Source organism: Cnephaeus nilssonii (genome assembly GCF_951640355.1).
Source record: "Cnephaeus nilssonii genome assembly, chromosome: 7".
Taxonomy (NCBI): domain Eukaryota; kingdom Metazoa; phylum Chordata; class Mammalia; order Chiroptera; family Vespertilionidae; genus Cnephaeus; species Cnephaeus nilssonii.
The window spans coordinates 11070551-11086652 of record NC_137078.1 but is presented as its reverse complement, the minus strand read 5'-3'; the positions used below and the strand labels follow the sequence as shown (position 1 = coordinate 11086652).

General features: G+C 42.3%; 1 protein-coding gene across 1 annotated transcript in view; it reads left to right on the top strand.

Annotated features, from left to right (window-relative positions):
* The window catches only part of MYLK4 (myosin light chain kinase family member 4), a gene marked incomplete at both ends in the record, with an annotated part of 99556 nt that extends 90242 nt beyond the window's left edge, over positions 1-9314 (top strand). The window contains 5 exons of the mRNA XM_079777914.1: positions 598-668; positions 2490-2618; positions 3220-3372; positions 6398-6476; positions 9270-9314. Coding sequence (XP_079634040.1) covers positions 598-668; positions 2490-2618; positions 3220-3372; positions 6398-6476; positions 9270-9314 — 477 coding nt within the window. The remainder of the gene's footprint in view (positions 1-597; positions 669-2489; positions 2619-3219; positions 3373-6397; positions 6477-9269) is intronic.
* Positions 9315-16102: the final 6788 nt, after the last annotated feature.

The window sequence follows — 16102 nt, the reverse complement described above, 5'->3', positions numbered from 1 at the left end:
AGGGATTGAGACCCAACTCAGCAAAACTTTGGAATTGCAGAGAATGAAGAATGAAATGGGGGAAGCCTTCCTTTGACACATGACTTTCTCATAGACCAAAGCATAAAGGAAAATCTGGAGGTTGGAGGATTCATATTCTACTGCATATTCGGGGTGGTTGTTGAAATGAATCAGGCCATTTCTCTTAGAATTCATAAATCCTTAGGTAAAATATTCCTCCAAGAAGGGAAATTCATACTTCATAATTTTAGGGGGGCCGATGTCAGGTCTGAGACAGCCCCCACAGTGCATTTGGAAAGTACTGAAGCAGTCCCCTTTTTCCTTCCCTCATGGAGGCCTCCTGCCTGACCTCACACATCATGGTAAACTGCAGGAGCAGGGGGGAGAACAGGCGGGGTAATGCAAGTTTGGCATGGTACCCAAAACCTCGTCTACCACATAATTAAAGGAGAAAATACCCACACAGACAAGCCAGCCCCAAAGTGAAAGGCCTGCTATGTTTTTCCTGAGCATCGTTGTATTTTTAGTCGTGGTTCAAGGACAATTTGAGTGAATGATGGTTGTTTTCATTGCTAATGTGTCTCTTTCTCCTGGCAGCCTGAGAATATCCTGTGTGTGAATCGGGATACTAAACAAATAAAAATTATTGATTTTGGATTGGCCAGAAGGTACGTCTATTTGAACATAGGTGTATGAATGGAGTTAGGGAGCACGATGAGTGCTCTTTCTTTGTAAAGACAAATCTGATAGATATATCCCTTAGTTTCATACCCTTATTTAGATTTACCTTAACAAAAATTATGTTTCAGCTTTACCTTGCTGACTTTGGGATTTGAATGTTTAGAAGTTTCTACAGTGCATGCAAGAAAAAGATAAACAATTAAAATCCAATACAGGCAGTCCTCGGGTTACGTCTGACTCGACATATGTCGTTTAGTGGTTACATTGCCATCCCCCATTTATTTATATAAAAGAAAAGTTCCGTCATTTCGACGTATGTACATATGTGCTTTATGTTTTTTATCATTTATTTACCACAAGTAAAGGTCAGAAATTGTTAACTTTCTTTTAATTTTTTTTTATTGTTTCACTTCATTACTGCTGTGCATGTGCTCCATGTGAGTGACGTAGGTGTTTACGTAGGTAGGTTCCAACTTATGGTGAAAATCGAGTTACATCGCACCATAGGAACAGATCTCCAATGTAACTAGAGGACCTACTGTACAGTGAAGTTATTAAATTTGAAAACATTAATTCAGAATTTGTAAGAGTTTGTCTGTCTTTTATATTTGTTCCATCTGTAACAAGATTTACTTTAAAAAATAATCATAGTCTAAACAAGATAGCAAGGGGTTCTGGAACATCTAAGGTTCTGAAGGGAACAAAGAATTTACATGCACTTCAACACATTAACAATGAAATAAAATAGATGTTGTAAATTTTTGCATTTAATGTATTCTATAGAATAAAAGCCTAATATGCTAAGTGTCCAGTCATCCAATCGTCTGTTCAACCAATCAAAGTGTAATATGCTAAAGATATGCTAAGGCCACTCAACCGCTCTCTTTGATGTGCACTGACCACCAAGGGGCTTCGACTGGTAGTTTAGTTTGCTGCTGGGGTCTGGCCAATCGGGACTGAGCGAGATGGGTTGGACATGCCCTGGAGCCTTCCCGTGGTCCCTCCCTGGCCCTGTTTGTGCACCAGTGGGGTCCCTCGGCCTGGCCTGTGCCCTCTTGCAATCCAGGACCCCTCAGGGGATGTCGGAGAGCTAGCTTCGGCCTGATCCCGCAGGCCAGGCTGAGGGACCCCACTGGCACACGAATTTGTGAACCAGGCCTCTAATTAATTAATAAGGGTTTATTCAATCCATCTACGTGTCAAGAATCACGTAAGATTTTATTTGGTCACTAGAGGCCCGGTGCACAAATTCGTGCATGGGTGGCATCTGGCTGGTCAGGCCCCAATGGGGGCCAATCGGGGTTGGGCCCACCACAGGAGGTTGGCTGTCCCTGCCTCTGATCAGAAGGGGGGTGGTCAGGGGTGGAGCTGGCTTGGGGAGGAGCCACAGGAGGTTGGGGGAGCCGATCGGGGCCCCAGTTGGGCCGGTTGGCTGCTGCAGTGCACATCATAGCAACCGGTCGTTCGGTCATTCTGGCATTCCTGTTGCTTGGTTTTTATATATATATATATATATATATATATATATATATATATATTTTATAATTCAGGTGTTCAATTATTCTGAGTGGCTTTTCTCATAACTGTTTTAGATTATTAGTTATTAAAGTTTTATTGTATGAATTATGACTTAAAACTCTTAGAACTTCTTCACAAGTTTTTGACACTTTAAAGTGATTTCTTTTAAAGTCTATTTATTCTAAATTTGTTGTATGGATGAAGTCATTTTGTTTATAGACTGTGTCTTTTAAATTTCCATGATCTTTGATTGCCACTCACCATCTCTCCACTTGTCTTCTAAATTTCAGATACAAACCCAGAGAGAAGCTGAAGGTGAACTTTGGAACCCCAGAGTTTCTTGCCCCTGAAGTCGTGAACTATGATTTTGTTTCCTTTCCCACTGACATGTGGAGTGTGGGGGTCATCGCCTATATGCTGTAAGCAGATCACCAATCTCCCTGACACTTATTCTCAATCATCATGCATATTCTATGAGGTTTTGCTATTTTGAATGAAAGCTCTAATTTAGCTATCTTGAGAATAAATAACACCATGCCATAGTCAACTACTTTCTAGGCTCTGTTGCATGCTGTGGGTGAAAGAAGTAAATTCCTTCCCTGACCATCATCTGAAAAAGTAACTGTATGTCTTCTTCACTGGTCATTTCAACTCTTAGGACACCACCCAATGCCTTAAAAATAATTTTAAAAAACAACCCTTACTCCCTAGAGGTGACACTCCCCCTGTTTGCCATGTGCGTGTGTGACAGACCATCTCAGCCATAAGTGCTGTAAGAGGAGGTTGTGCTGGTCTGTGACATCCACAGTCAGGTGTGGCTGCCACTTGGGTCCCTGCAGTTCTTTAACAGAAATGGGTTGAGGGGAGGTAAAATGTATATTTTTATGATTAAATTATGTTTAAATATTAGGTTGTTTGCTTTCTTTCATTTTTAAATGATAGAATCACAAAGAGCAACCTATTTATGAGGAGTTTGAAGCAGTTGAAAAAAATACTCACTCTGGACCCTGTGTCTTTTAGACTTAGTGGTTTGTCCCCCTTCCTGGGTGATAATGATGCTGAGACCCTGAACAACATCCTGGCCTGCAGGTGGGACTTAGAAGAGGAAGAATTTCAAAACATCTCAGAAGAGGCCAAGGAGTTCATCTCTAAGCTTCTCATTAAGGAGAAAAGGTAACCCCAGCTCATCTAGGGTTCTGGAAGAAGTTGGGGCTGTAGAGAAGCAGTATGTCACCAGGACTATTAGAATTAATGACAGATAACTATTGAATTCCTTTTGTGAAGTCACTGATGCTTGCACCAAGTTGTAAATAGGAAGAGTTGATGCTCTTGACCCAATTTACTGATATATGGGACTGCTTTGGTCATGAGGTTTGAATGGAGCTGCAAAAACTCCAGTCTTTGTCTTTTGCAATAAGGCTCTTGCACTAAAGGGCTCTCGCTGGGCTTCAGTGACCCCTCCAAATGAAGGTTTTGGGATAAGTTATTTCCATGATGCCTTTCACATTTACGAAGCACGAATACAGCTCTGTGTAGCTGAACACTTAACTATTATTTCATTTGAGAACCTATAATGGGCCAGACTGTTCCAGGACATTATCTCTTTCAACCCCCACTCAATTCCATGAGATGGAAATTATCATTGCTGTTTTATGGATTAGACTCTCAGGAGTTTGCCCAAGATCATACAAGTAGTAAGTTGTAGAATGTATAATCAAACACAAGCCTACCTTCCCCCAAGGCCAGTCACTTAACTGTTATGCACTCCATGGCCTTGTATTTCCTGCCATGCTGAAACAACATTCGTGTGTCAGTTGGTGAAGAAGAGTAGGCTGGCCTTTTAGAATGATGGACAGGGGAAGGACATTTCCATTACCCTGCAAACACAGTTTTAAATGGTTTTATATCTAAAACATAGCACAGTAGGTAGTTTTTAAGATTCTCAGGGCCAACAATACTTGCTTTATTGTTTCATTATAGTTTTACCTTTTAAGTTATTAATAAGCATGACTGTGAACCAATACAGAGGAGGGAGCAGTGGAGGGGCTGGTAACACACAACATGGGAAAGGGTCTGGCACAGTGCCTGCCACACAGGAGGCTCTTTTCCTGAAGCAAGTAGGTAATTACCTACAGTCTGCCAGGGAATGTGTCTTGGGCATTGAGGGCAGATGTATAAAGCCCAGCCCCTGCCTTTAGGTAACTCATGATCTAGTAGAAGAGACAGGTATTTAAAAAAAATAATGCGATGTGACTAATGCAAAGATAGAGTGTATTGACAAGGGCCAGAGCTGAGACCTAAAGGGGAGGAGGACTTGGCCAGGCTGGGGTCTCAGTCTGAGAGGAGGGGTAATGAACAGGCACAGGCTTTATCTCGAATGGAAAGGCACATTCATGGAAAGCTGATGTGATTATCATTATTTATAACACTGAATGCCAAGCAGTAAACAGAGGGAAAACATCAACTCTGTCAAATTTTTGGTAGATGGGAAACACAAATTCACTGAGAACCTATTTAAAGACACAGTAAATCTTCATTTAATGTTGCCCATAGAAAACTTGGACACTTGGACATTTGACTTTAAGTCAAATGACATATACCGAAACCAGTTTTACCATGGGCTCATTGATAAAAGCAAGAGCTAAATTCCTATGGCATATTTCTGGCCACAAAAGCACCAACAAACTTCTAAATAATGACCAAAACACCAAAAAATGAAGGTGAGCTAATATATATTAAGAAAGATTAATTAGGACATGCCCTACTTATTTTAGTTCAGGCTTGAAAGTGGCTCAGGGCAAAGGTGGAACCCATGCTGGACAGGATGCCCTTCCATTGCAGGGCACACCAGACACCCCACATTCGCTCAGACGGGACAGTGCAGACACTCCAATGCATGCGTGTGCACATCTCTGGGTTGTGGGAGGAAACCGAGTGTCCAGAGGAAACCCTTGCAGGCAGGACAGAGTACACATGCCACAGACAGTGTCCCCAGCTGAACTTGATTTTTTCCTCATCAGCGTATAAGGAAATGACATTGAACTAAATGACATTATTTGAGGACCTGTTGTATCCATTCACCTGTTCTTTGGTTTGATCACATGGAGATCTTGAGGTGCATGGCTATTATCACCATCATGCAGTCAGGCCTCCTCAGGGCAGATTCTGAGCCAGGCCTGTTGCACTTCAGCCCTGTGCCCTGCTGCTCCCTTTGTCTGCAGGTTTCATTAACACTAAAGGAGCAGCAGATACACATTTGGGCAGAATGACAACTAGTTAAGTATTCATGTCAATACCTGATGAAACTAAGGCCAACGGTAAATATTACCATGACAGAATATAAAATACTCTCTCCCAATACTTACATTAACTTTCCACCTATTTCTCTACTTAACTCTTTGAAACTTTTTAATTAAAAAGTTAGTAATACATATAATTAAACAGTTTTAATACATCAATTGCTTTTGCAAGAATCATTGTAGCATTTTGTCCATACAATAATAAACATATGTTTATTCTTCAACTGACTGAGAGCTCAGTTTATGAAGCTCAGACAGTACATCAAGAATATAATATCCTCTCTCTATATAAAAGCCTAATATGCAAAGTGTCCCCTCGGGAGTTCAATTGACCGGGAGTTCGATTGCTCGCTATGACATGCGCTGACCACCAGGGGGCAGCGCGGAATAAAGGGAGGTCCCGGCTGGCAGCCACAAGGGACCCTACCTGTGCACGAATTTCATGCATTGGTCTTCTAGTGTATAATAAAAGGCTAATATGCAAATTGTCCCTGGACCGGGAGCTCAACCAGGGGGCGGGGCCAGCCAGCCAACTACCTGTGGCCCCTCCCCCTGGCTGGCCCTGCCCGATTGGCTCCTATTGGGACGGGCTGGCAGGACCCCACCTGTGCACGAATTCTTGCACCGGGCCTCTAGTCTACTTATATTTGAAAGTAGATGTTCAGTTATTAACAAGAATTTGGAATTGTTGCCTTGCTTTGTCTTACCCATGTTATTACCCTGGTTGAATTAGATGGTAACCTACATGACACTGACAATTTCAGAGCAGTCAGAATGGCCTGGGAACTTCACCGTCTGCATCCGATCTCCCAAAGGCAGTGGCCAGAGCTGAGCTTGAATGGCAGGTGCAGGCCTCATCAGGCATGTTCCCACTAATAACCTTCTGAATTTCCCTATAGTTGGCGAATAAGTGCAAGTGAAGCTCTCAAGCACCCTTGGTTGTCAGACCACAAGCTCCACTCGAGACTCAAAACACAGGTAACCAAGGCTCTTCTTTGTTTGGCCTCAGTTTTTTGATGATCAGATGCTTGAAGAATTTTAGCCTTAAGAGCGGTTCTATTTAATTCCTTTTCTTATAGCCTTCAAATCTATGCTAGTGTTAAATTGCTTAAAATGCTTTTATTGAGCAGTTTGTGTTTTTAAAATAAATGTTAATTGTGTTATGTTTATTATTAAATCTTTGTATCTATTATAAACTATGCTATGCATATATACTTAAACACACAAACACACATATAGCCTAGGTCAAATGAACATATAAAGTTTGGGAGACTATATCAATGTATGTTATGTCTCCTTAAAACAGAACTCAGAATATCTAACTTCTATGCTTACCTGGTTTAGTCTTCTTTGGCACCAAAAACTATTATACTCAGCTTGGTGCAGATATTAATGTAAGTATATGTGAAGGATACTCTTACCAGAGACTAAATGAAGATGACAGAAGGATTTATTGAGAATAATTGAGCCCACTCCCTGCAATAACTTCTTGTAATAAATTCCTTATCTACTCTTATGGCCTTAATTACCATTTATATTCTGACTCACCCATCTGTCTCTTTAGCACAGATTTGTTTCCTAAACTTCAGGTACACAATCCACACGTGTACTGACATTTCCACTTGGATCTTCTCCTAAATTGAACTCATCTCCCCCCACCACATCTCATCTCATCCCCAACCCCTCCCAGAGTGACCCCACTTAATGACCTTAAAGGACATCTTCATTTTCCCCTCTTTCTTCCTCAATCCCCTCATTTCATGCTTAATTTATCCCCAAGTTCTGCACATTATTTCCCTAGTTACTTCTGGAATCTGTGTCCTCTCCATCCGCATGGTTATTCTGGTCCAGGTCAACCCTCACCTGAACGACCATGATAGCCTCCTCTAGATTATCTCCATTCAAGTCAATGACATGGAAGCAGATGTGTAGCATTTAAATAACTTTACTAAACATTTAGAATGTTCAACTGAACAAGATACATTCAGAGCAATCAGCAGTCTAAATCTTCGGGCTCACTGAGGGTAGGTGTGACGTGAGCATCTGTTATTAACAAGATGGCCCCTGGGTAACATGAATCTGACACACTTTCACTTCCTCCGTCTCTGCTCCTCGTCCTCCCCACTCCCTGGGGTTCGGAATGGAGCTTTTCCACTGACCAGCAAACCTTGGAATGACTATGCTTCAGGTACTCATTTTTTCCACGTTCAGTTTTTATTGAAATTAGCTTTGCTTCTAAATTCAGCATCAGTACTCAATTTTATTTGTGTCTGAATATACCTTTCCTTGATAATTGGTACTGATGGCAAGTAAAAATAGACATATTACCTATTCTGTACCTTACTCAGACTACATAAACTGCTTATTAGGGTTACCAACCTATTTTGGGCCAATTTTCCACCAATGTATTTTTACCCAAGCTTATTGGTGTCTAAATACACTTTGACATGGTAGGACAATATGGAAACCACAGCGGATAATTAATGACATTATACAATTTGGAAAGTGTTTAAAAATATTTTTTAAATGATGTAACAGCAACAAAATCACCTTTTTGTTATTCTATCTAAGGTGGGTAGATATTTCAAGAATGGTGAGGATTAAAAAAATTCCATTGGATAAAGCTAGTTCATTATTATAAAAATTATAGTTATATGGCACTGTTCTAACTGCTATACAAATATTCACTCATTTAAGCCTCACACCAATCCTCTGGAACAGGCACTGTTCTCCTCAGTCTGTGGATGAGGAAGCTGAAGAGACGGCGTAAGCTTTTCTTCTGACCCAACCATCCATATATAACCCATCCTGCATCAGACACAGCTCTCTGTGGGGAGGAACAAAGCATTCCCAAACTACAGGTCTATTAGAACTCAACCAGCACCTACTACAGACAGTAAATGCTTTGGGGCTGAAGGAAAGAAAACTGAATAAATGTGACCTGTTTCCTTATCTCCCAGTGCCTTCTACCTTCCTTTCCATTCCCAGCACTACTCCCTTAGCACATGCTCTTCTTCCAATTCACCGAGCTAATAAAATAAAACATGAGCCGATATTCAACCTCCATTGGCCCTCTTCGCTAATTCACCAATCATGATTTCTTTAATTGCAACTCTGATCATATTACTCCTGATCAAACAGTCTTCAAGTGCTCCCCATTGTGTACAGCAGGCACAGCCAACAGTTCAGGCCTCTTCCAAGACGCCCTGACCTCGGGTCCAGTCTTGTCTCCACTCCTCCCTCCAGATCAGCCCAAATCATGGCGATTGTCTAAGGCCTATTTTAAATGCCACCTCCTTTAATATGGCTCTTCTCAACCCCCAATTGGAGGTGCTTTCTCTGTCTTCCTGAGCTTCTCTTGTAGCACTTGACTCTTGTCCGCTGGATTTGAAAACTTTGGGACGAAGCAGTTTCTGTGTCCAGTGCGTCTTTGCAGTCACTGGAACCCAAGTCTCAGTCCTGACTCTCGTGCTTTGTCTAAGTGAATGTGTCCAAGGAGGTTTTGGCAGCAAACACATGTGTGAAATTCAGGTGTCGTTAGGTGCCGAGCTCTTTGTCCCTGACTCTGAGGGAGGGTAGTGATGACAGGAGCTCCAGGGCAGAGTGGGGTTGCGCCTGAGCTGGACTCATCGTATCTGTCAGAGGATCATTAGCAACAAGGTTTCAAGAACTTTCTACTCAGTAGAAAATAATTGACTCAAGTATTTTCATAAGTCAGGAACTGATGCAAAAAGTTCTTATCCTTCCCCAAATGTCTTCTGGTTTTCCTAGGAGAAGAATCGCTGCTCTGACGCTCAAGACCTTGTGACCCAATAGTCTCCAGAAGAGGCCCATTTGAAAGGTTGGTCTCGGTGCCGAGCTGTGTGCAGTCCTTTTCCTGAAGAGCTGTGTGCAATCCTTAAGAGAAATCCAGTGTTTGTTGCATTATGTGGGAAGCAGAGTGGCGTTTTGGCTGAGGTGGGCTGGGGGACAAAGATCGCAGTATTTGCACCCGGACTCTGCCATTTTCTAGCTGAGAAACTTCAGTTTCCTGGTTTGTGAGTTGGGGATAGTCTTACTTCCTAAGTTTCTAAGTGGCTCCACTGAGATAATCCAAACAACGTCTCGAGACCAGTGCCTGGCACATAGTAGGTGCTCAATAGGTGCCCGTAATGAAACAGAAACTGCCTCTGGTGGTCCTTACAACAGCTGTGTTAGATCAGAGGAAGTAATATATTTTTTTGCATAGACAGGTAAACCAAGCCTTAGAGACTCAAAGACTCAGTAACTCACCCAAAGCCATACAGCTGGTCAGTAGTAGAATGTAATCCTCTTGGGGTCTCTGAATCTAAAACCCACATTGTTTTTCTCTCCTAAGTTGCCTCCTGGTCTTCACCCAATCTTGGACCCCAAGGACTCTACCCTGCTTAGAATTTTGTGGGAATTCTTAAGAAATAGTTTAACACATGGATATCTTCTGTTATATCAGTAAGCTAGCCCAATTTATGCCCTAAAGGAGAAGCCTAAGCAAGAGGACTTATATTATAGAAGGCTCATAGAAACCCCAATATTTATGTTCTTTTTGGGGGATAAGTCAGCTCCCTAACCTAGGGCAATGAGTCCAAGGCCTTTTTGCAGCTCAATTTTAACAATTATGTAGGACTAAAAATTTGTGAACCTGCATTGTTGCTGCCTTCTGGTATTAATCTTTTATCCTGTAAACAAATGTGGCTGTCCTGTCCTTGGGATTTCCAGCAATTAACAAATTGTGGGGTGTGCGGGAGTGGCAAGTGCTCCGGATTGGCCTGGGGTTGGGAATTCGGTGGCTACCGAGGCCAGCCTGGCAGATGCCCTGGAGCTTTGGGACCCAGCATCTCATAAGCTCCCAAAGTGGCCCAGGGCCTGCCCCGCTCCTTCTGGGCCGCTGGCAACTGCTCCAGTCCAAAGAGACCCATGGGCTCTTAATCTTTTATTCAGATTTGTATTTATTCTGGTCTTGAGGTTTTTGTTTGTTGGACTGTGTATATTCTTGTAAGCTGCCTTGAATCTTTTATAGAGTAAGACCGGGTAGAAATAAATCAATACGTCATAATAAAAGTTACAAAACAGTGTTAGAAATGCCTTTGGCCTTTGTTGTAAAGGTCACTTACTTAGGAGTCTACCACTTATCCTGAAATCTGTAAACAGTCATAGGGACAAAGACCAAAGCACTGAACCGGTCACACTGTCGCAGTTATGTAGGACCATCTTTGCTGGAACAGCTCGAGGAGCCCTCTCTCTGAACTTGGTCCTGTCTGCTTCCTGACAGTCACTTGGGCTGTCCACCATCCCTTCCTGGGTCCCGCCGCTCTGTCTAGCCACAGAGGTCACCTTGGCCCCTGCAGGTGCAGGACGAGTGTTTCAGGTCCACACAATGTGGCCACTTCCGAGTTTATTTTTTTACTTTTTGTTTTCAGATTAACATGTAAGCTTAAGATATGAACTCTGGGAGCAGCCTCATGTTTTTTAAAAAATAGCTCATTCTTCACAATATTTCCTGCTAGGCTAAGATGGGGTTTTTGGCAAGATCTATTATGAGTAAAACCAACTTTGAGATAATATTGATTTTAGAAATCTGGTGGTTGGAGATTATTTCTGTGGAAAAAGTACGACTTCCAGGCCCTATGAATAAGGCATAATCCACAACGTAAATTGTGGCATATAAATCTCCTGCAATTTGTTAGAGGTTTTTTGATGCATTGAGGAAACACCCTAAAAATCTCTCTGGAAACAGCGGCATTTCACTGTTCCCACTGCATTCTTTGGAGCCGTGAGACGTACATTCGGGACAGCCCAGGTCTCTAGGAATGACGGGGGGCAGCAGACGGTGTGTGGGCCAGGTCAGACGCGGGCCCAGAGTGAGTGGAGGTCTCTCCACTCGCAACCCGCAGTCTCACTTTGATGCCAGATTGAGCTGATAGAGTGGACGGTGGCAGCAGCCTGGGGAGCTGGCTGTGCTTCTGAGGGAACAAAGAGGCCTTGTCCTTCGATATGGCAAATAGTCCTGAAATATCCTGCACAAACTGAAAAAACCCAACCCCACTCTGGTAAGCATTTGGACTCCTTCAAAGGGTTTCTTTTTTTTTTCTCTCACATACACACATACATTATAAAAAATCGTGTGTGGTTTTCCTAAGGGCACAACCAACTAATTACAATTTTAAAAGCTCTGTTGAATTAACAAGAGTCATATTTTGTTTGCTTTGCAGGAAAACCGCTGGGGTTGCTGCTGCTTTGAGATTTTTTGAAAAATCAGCAGTTCTGATACCTTGACCCCTATGATGACTGGCGGCCTTGGGGACGTGGGGGCCACCGCATTTGAACTCGGAGCCTCTGGTTCCAGGGGCCTCGCAGCACTCCGGTCCCGGGGGCACACGCAAGCCTCACACTCCTCTCTCGCTTCCCCATGCCCCGCGGTAGTGCACACTTGGGAAGCTATTTCCCTGCTATCTGGAGTTTTTTATGTTTTATTTTTATTTCTTGATTTTAGTCATGGACTAAATGCATTAGGTCTGCTACTTCTCAGTTTACTGACACCAGCATACTAGAGATTTCTTTTAAAACCTGGAGGATGAATTTAGAGGAAGAAAACTGCTTCCAGTCATTAAATGATGCCTTTCAAAGGGGTGATCATACGGCCAGAAAAAATGCAAAGTCTGTTGAGCCCTTGAACACTTAGTTTCTTAGTATTTTGATTTGTTCTGAAATCAGGTGATTCAATTGATAAATAGTTTGCATTCTGGAACATAAGCTTTCTTTGAATCCTGAGTCACGAGGCCTCAGACATCCTACCTTCTGTTTATTCTGCATTTTCCCCCAACTGCATCAGTTTCTCCCAAGTAGCTGATTCTATGTCAAATGAATGATACACAGTTTCCTAGTGCATTCCCCGCTTTCCTCTGATTGAACGTTCATCTGCGTGCAGCCCGCCGGTTTTGAGAGGTAGTGAAGGAGACATCTGTTTACGGGTGGTCTTTACACACCTTTGGAATGATGTCAACAGTGATGAGAGCTCTTCTCGTGCTGCACTTGTCAACAAGGAAAGATAGGTCTTGGGCAGCCTGTGGAAGAACAGTGCTGTGCTTTGCAATGTTGAAAAGACTGGGAAATGGTATCCAAGTACCGCAAACACTTTCAAAGCCTCATGATCTCACTTTCATGGAGTCTCACGAGGCTCAGTGGTTGGGAAGAAAGAGCATTCAGAAGTCAAAAGTGCTCATTTTTTGGACACAAGAATGATTTCCAGTGGACGCTTCTTCTTGTTCCTGAGCTCCTGCACCATTTCATCATGGATGCTGAACAAGGGTCATGAGCCCGACTGCCTTCGGCACAGAAAGGCACAGCGCCTCTCAGGAATGCGCTGGCGCAGTTTCCTCATGAAGAAGAGGCGATGCGGAGCCACACTAACTCTAGTTACACACCCAACACCGAGCTCACCATCGGCTTCTTAACACTTTCCTCACACTTTCCATGTCCAAATATCTGCTCTGCTGAGATTAGCTAGAATAATGTCTTTATTGTTGGCTGTAAATTGTTCTAGGCTCTTGCTGTCACAAAAGCAATGGAATGAACTAAGGATAACCTGGTGGCCGCATCATTGAGGGCAGTTTTAACTTCCATTGGCTTTTCTCCATTATTTCTCATGTCCACCCAGTAAATCCTTATAGCATGCCAAGAACCACTATTTGAGCAATGCCCTTATTTTCACATGTAAGGTAAAGAGGAAGTAGAGAGAGAAGAAAATGTTTAATTTAGTTAAGGCCATATGACAATTTAGTGGTTGTACTAGAAAATGGACCTTCCTTACCCATGGCTCCTACACCATGCTGCATTTCTTCTTTCCTTTGGCCCATGCATTTACCCAAGGTTGGCTTCTCCAGTTCCTGTTATGTGACTATGCTTAAAATGTTTAATTTAGTTTCCTTAGAAAAAAAGCCCCGTGACTGAAGTGTTATATTGCTGTGCTATCTTTAGCTGATGGTATTCATAGAGTCTGGAAAAATACAAGCCAGTGCACGCATTAATACTCAGACCACAGAGCGCTGGCCTCTACTCAAATGCTAAATAAGACACAAGGGTCTGATTTGAAAGCCCGCGTGGAAGGCTTTTCTGTCCTGTAGTGTGCGTTCTCTACCAGGCAGAGCAGAGGTCTTCTGCAGGATGCGCAGTTTGCATCCACTCCCTGCCTTGCGTTGGCAGATAAACTTTCCCCAGGCCCTACCACACATGCAAGACAGCGCTTAGGCCAAATTTCTTTGCAAAATTAATCCATTGATGACCCTGCACTTAGTGGGTGTGATTTTTTCCCCAGAAAATTTTTAGAGAGGATACTCTACTTTGAAACTGGATCTCCTTTGAATTTGTAATTAAATTTCCACATTTGCATGAGGAGGCCTCCCCCTGCCAGCAGGGCACCTTGCACAGGAGAGCTGAGGGCGGTTTGCATGGTAGAGTTGATGATCACAGTCCAGAGTTACATGAAAGGGGAGCAGTTCAGCCCCCTGCTCATCCTGTTGCCTTCCTCCGCACCCCTGTGAGGCTGTTCCAGCCAGAGCCCCGATGGGCAGATTGCCGATTGGCAAGGAGGCTTTGTATAGCGAAGGAGTCAACCAGCATGACCCATGGAAGCTAAGTCTGGCTAGACTGCCGCTATTGTGATAGATTTTTCCAAGAAGTCATTAGGACTTGAGAGCCTGTATTTCTTCTCCACCCTCTTAATGACGTGATATGGCTTCGCTCACTTGAATTAGGCAGTTGCCATTCCTTTAGTAAATGGAGGAAATTAAGCATGGATGTGGCCCTTCCCACTGCCTGGAGAGAAATAAATCTCACAAACTGTTAAGGAAAAAGCATGTCCACATTTGTAATTTATAAGATACCATCACTTACACAGAACCTGTTGCTATTTAAAAATCAGGGAGAACGGGCTCATGCTCCAGTTTGTGGCACAAAAATCCCTGAAATGGATTCTCACCTGAACTAACCTGGGGAATAGATTTCTAGGTTAAAATCAGATAATTCTCATGTTTGTTGAGTACCATAGGTTTCTTTTTATTTGTTTATTTTTTGTCTGACAATATTATTTTGCTTTCTTTCCTCAAAGATGTAACTAGGCATGCTGCCATTGTCACCACATGCTTTGATGTGAGCGTGTTTTGAAAGATGTGTGAATACTTATATTTTCACCATTTTTATAACTATCAATAAACATAGCAATTTTTTTCTTGTTTTAGAATAAAAATATGGATTTAATATTAGAGAAATGAGGGTCTTGTTCTATATTTCATTCTTTTCTTATCTCGCCTACCCCACTACCCTACCACAGCGATTAGGCAAGGGAGCCAGCATGCATCCACGTGCTTGTTCAGTTGGCTGTAGGCCAGGTGAGGGAGCCTCATTTGGACCTGGTCGGTAGACTCAGTCCAGCTCTCTGTTCTCTGGCAATCCAGTCATGGGTTTAGGGCACATCACCACACGCCTCAGTTTTCTGAGCCACAATGCTCCCAGCCTTGCTTTTGCTCTTTTTTATTTTTTCACTTCTTTCTTTTTTTCTTAATTTAGAGTCAAAGTCCTTCTTCTCATCCATCATCATGCTCCCCTAAAAGCTTTTTTAGGATAAAAATTATATTTCCCAAAGGTAAGTTACTTTCTGTCCTAAAGAAAACTTGCTGCTGGGCTTACTAGATGTTCAATGCCTAGGCTAATATTACTTCCTTGCATAGCATGAGTCTGAAGTTTCTCATACTAAAAGTTCTAGATATTTCTCCTAGCTCCATGTTAGTAGGTTAGTGTTTTTTACAATAAGTTTTTATAAAAGCAGTTTCACCTTCCATGAAGGCTTATAACTCAACTACTACTTATTCAGAAGAAAAGGAAATGTCAGATACCCGAGTGTTCATATGCTGACTACACGTGTTTGTAGTTGTCTCCGCTGGTAGATGTCAGTGAGTCCTGAGGTGCACCTATGTAGATAACAAATAAAAATGGATTCATAATGTGGTGATTATGTGTATCGTGTATTTTTATTTCTGAATATCATTTCATTCAGCTCTATTTCATTGTCTTATAAAATGTATCACAGTCATATATATATGTCTTATATTGAAGAATAAACATGGACCTTATTTGTCCTTTCGTTAATGAGCTCAGTTATTCAAATAAGTGATCTTGGCAAATGCAACACAAATTCTCTCCTTCATGACAAATTCTGACATATTAAAGCCGGTGCCATTAAGAACCCTACATACCTTAAGAGAACAATGCCACACTCACAGGAGCTCCAGGACCATCGCAGGAACATGGGCTGGTCCCACACAGGAAAACAACCTCTCTATTTGAACACAATGTACCAACACAGGTTTAGGGGTTTTTTGCTATTCATACAAAACTACTTACTGAGATATAAAGTGTATAGTGTCAGAGCAGTGTCTAATAAATTATTAGGGCAGTTATCAGTAGTTCAACTTCTTTAATAATGTACCTTAGTGAATATTTCTCAGACCCCACAAATTATTTGCTTCAGAAAATCTACCACTAAAACCTCCTGTGTGAAGTGACTGACCAGCAGTTATTGGCAGCTCCGTTGC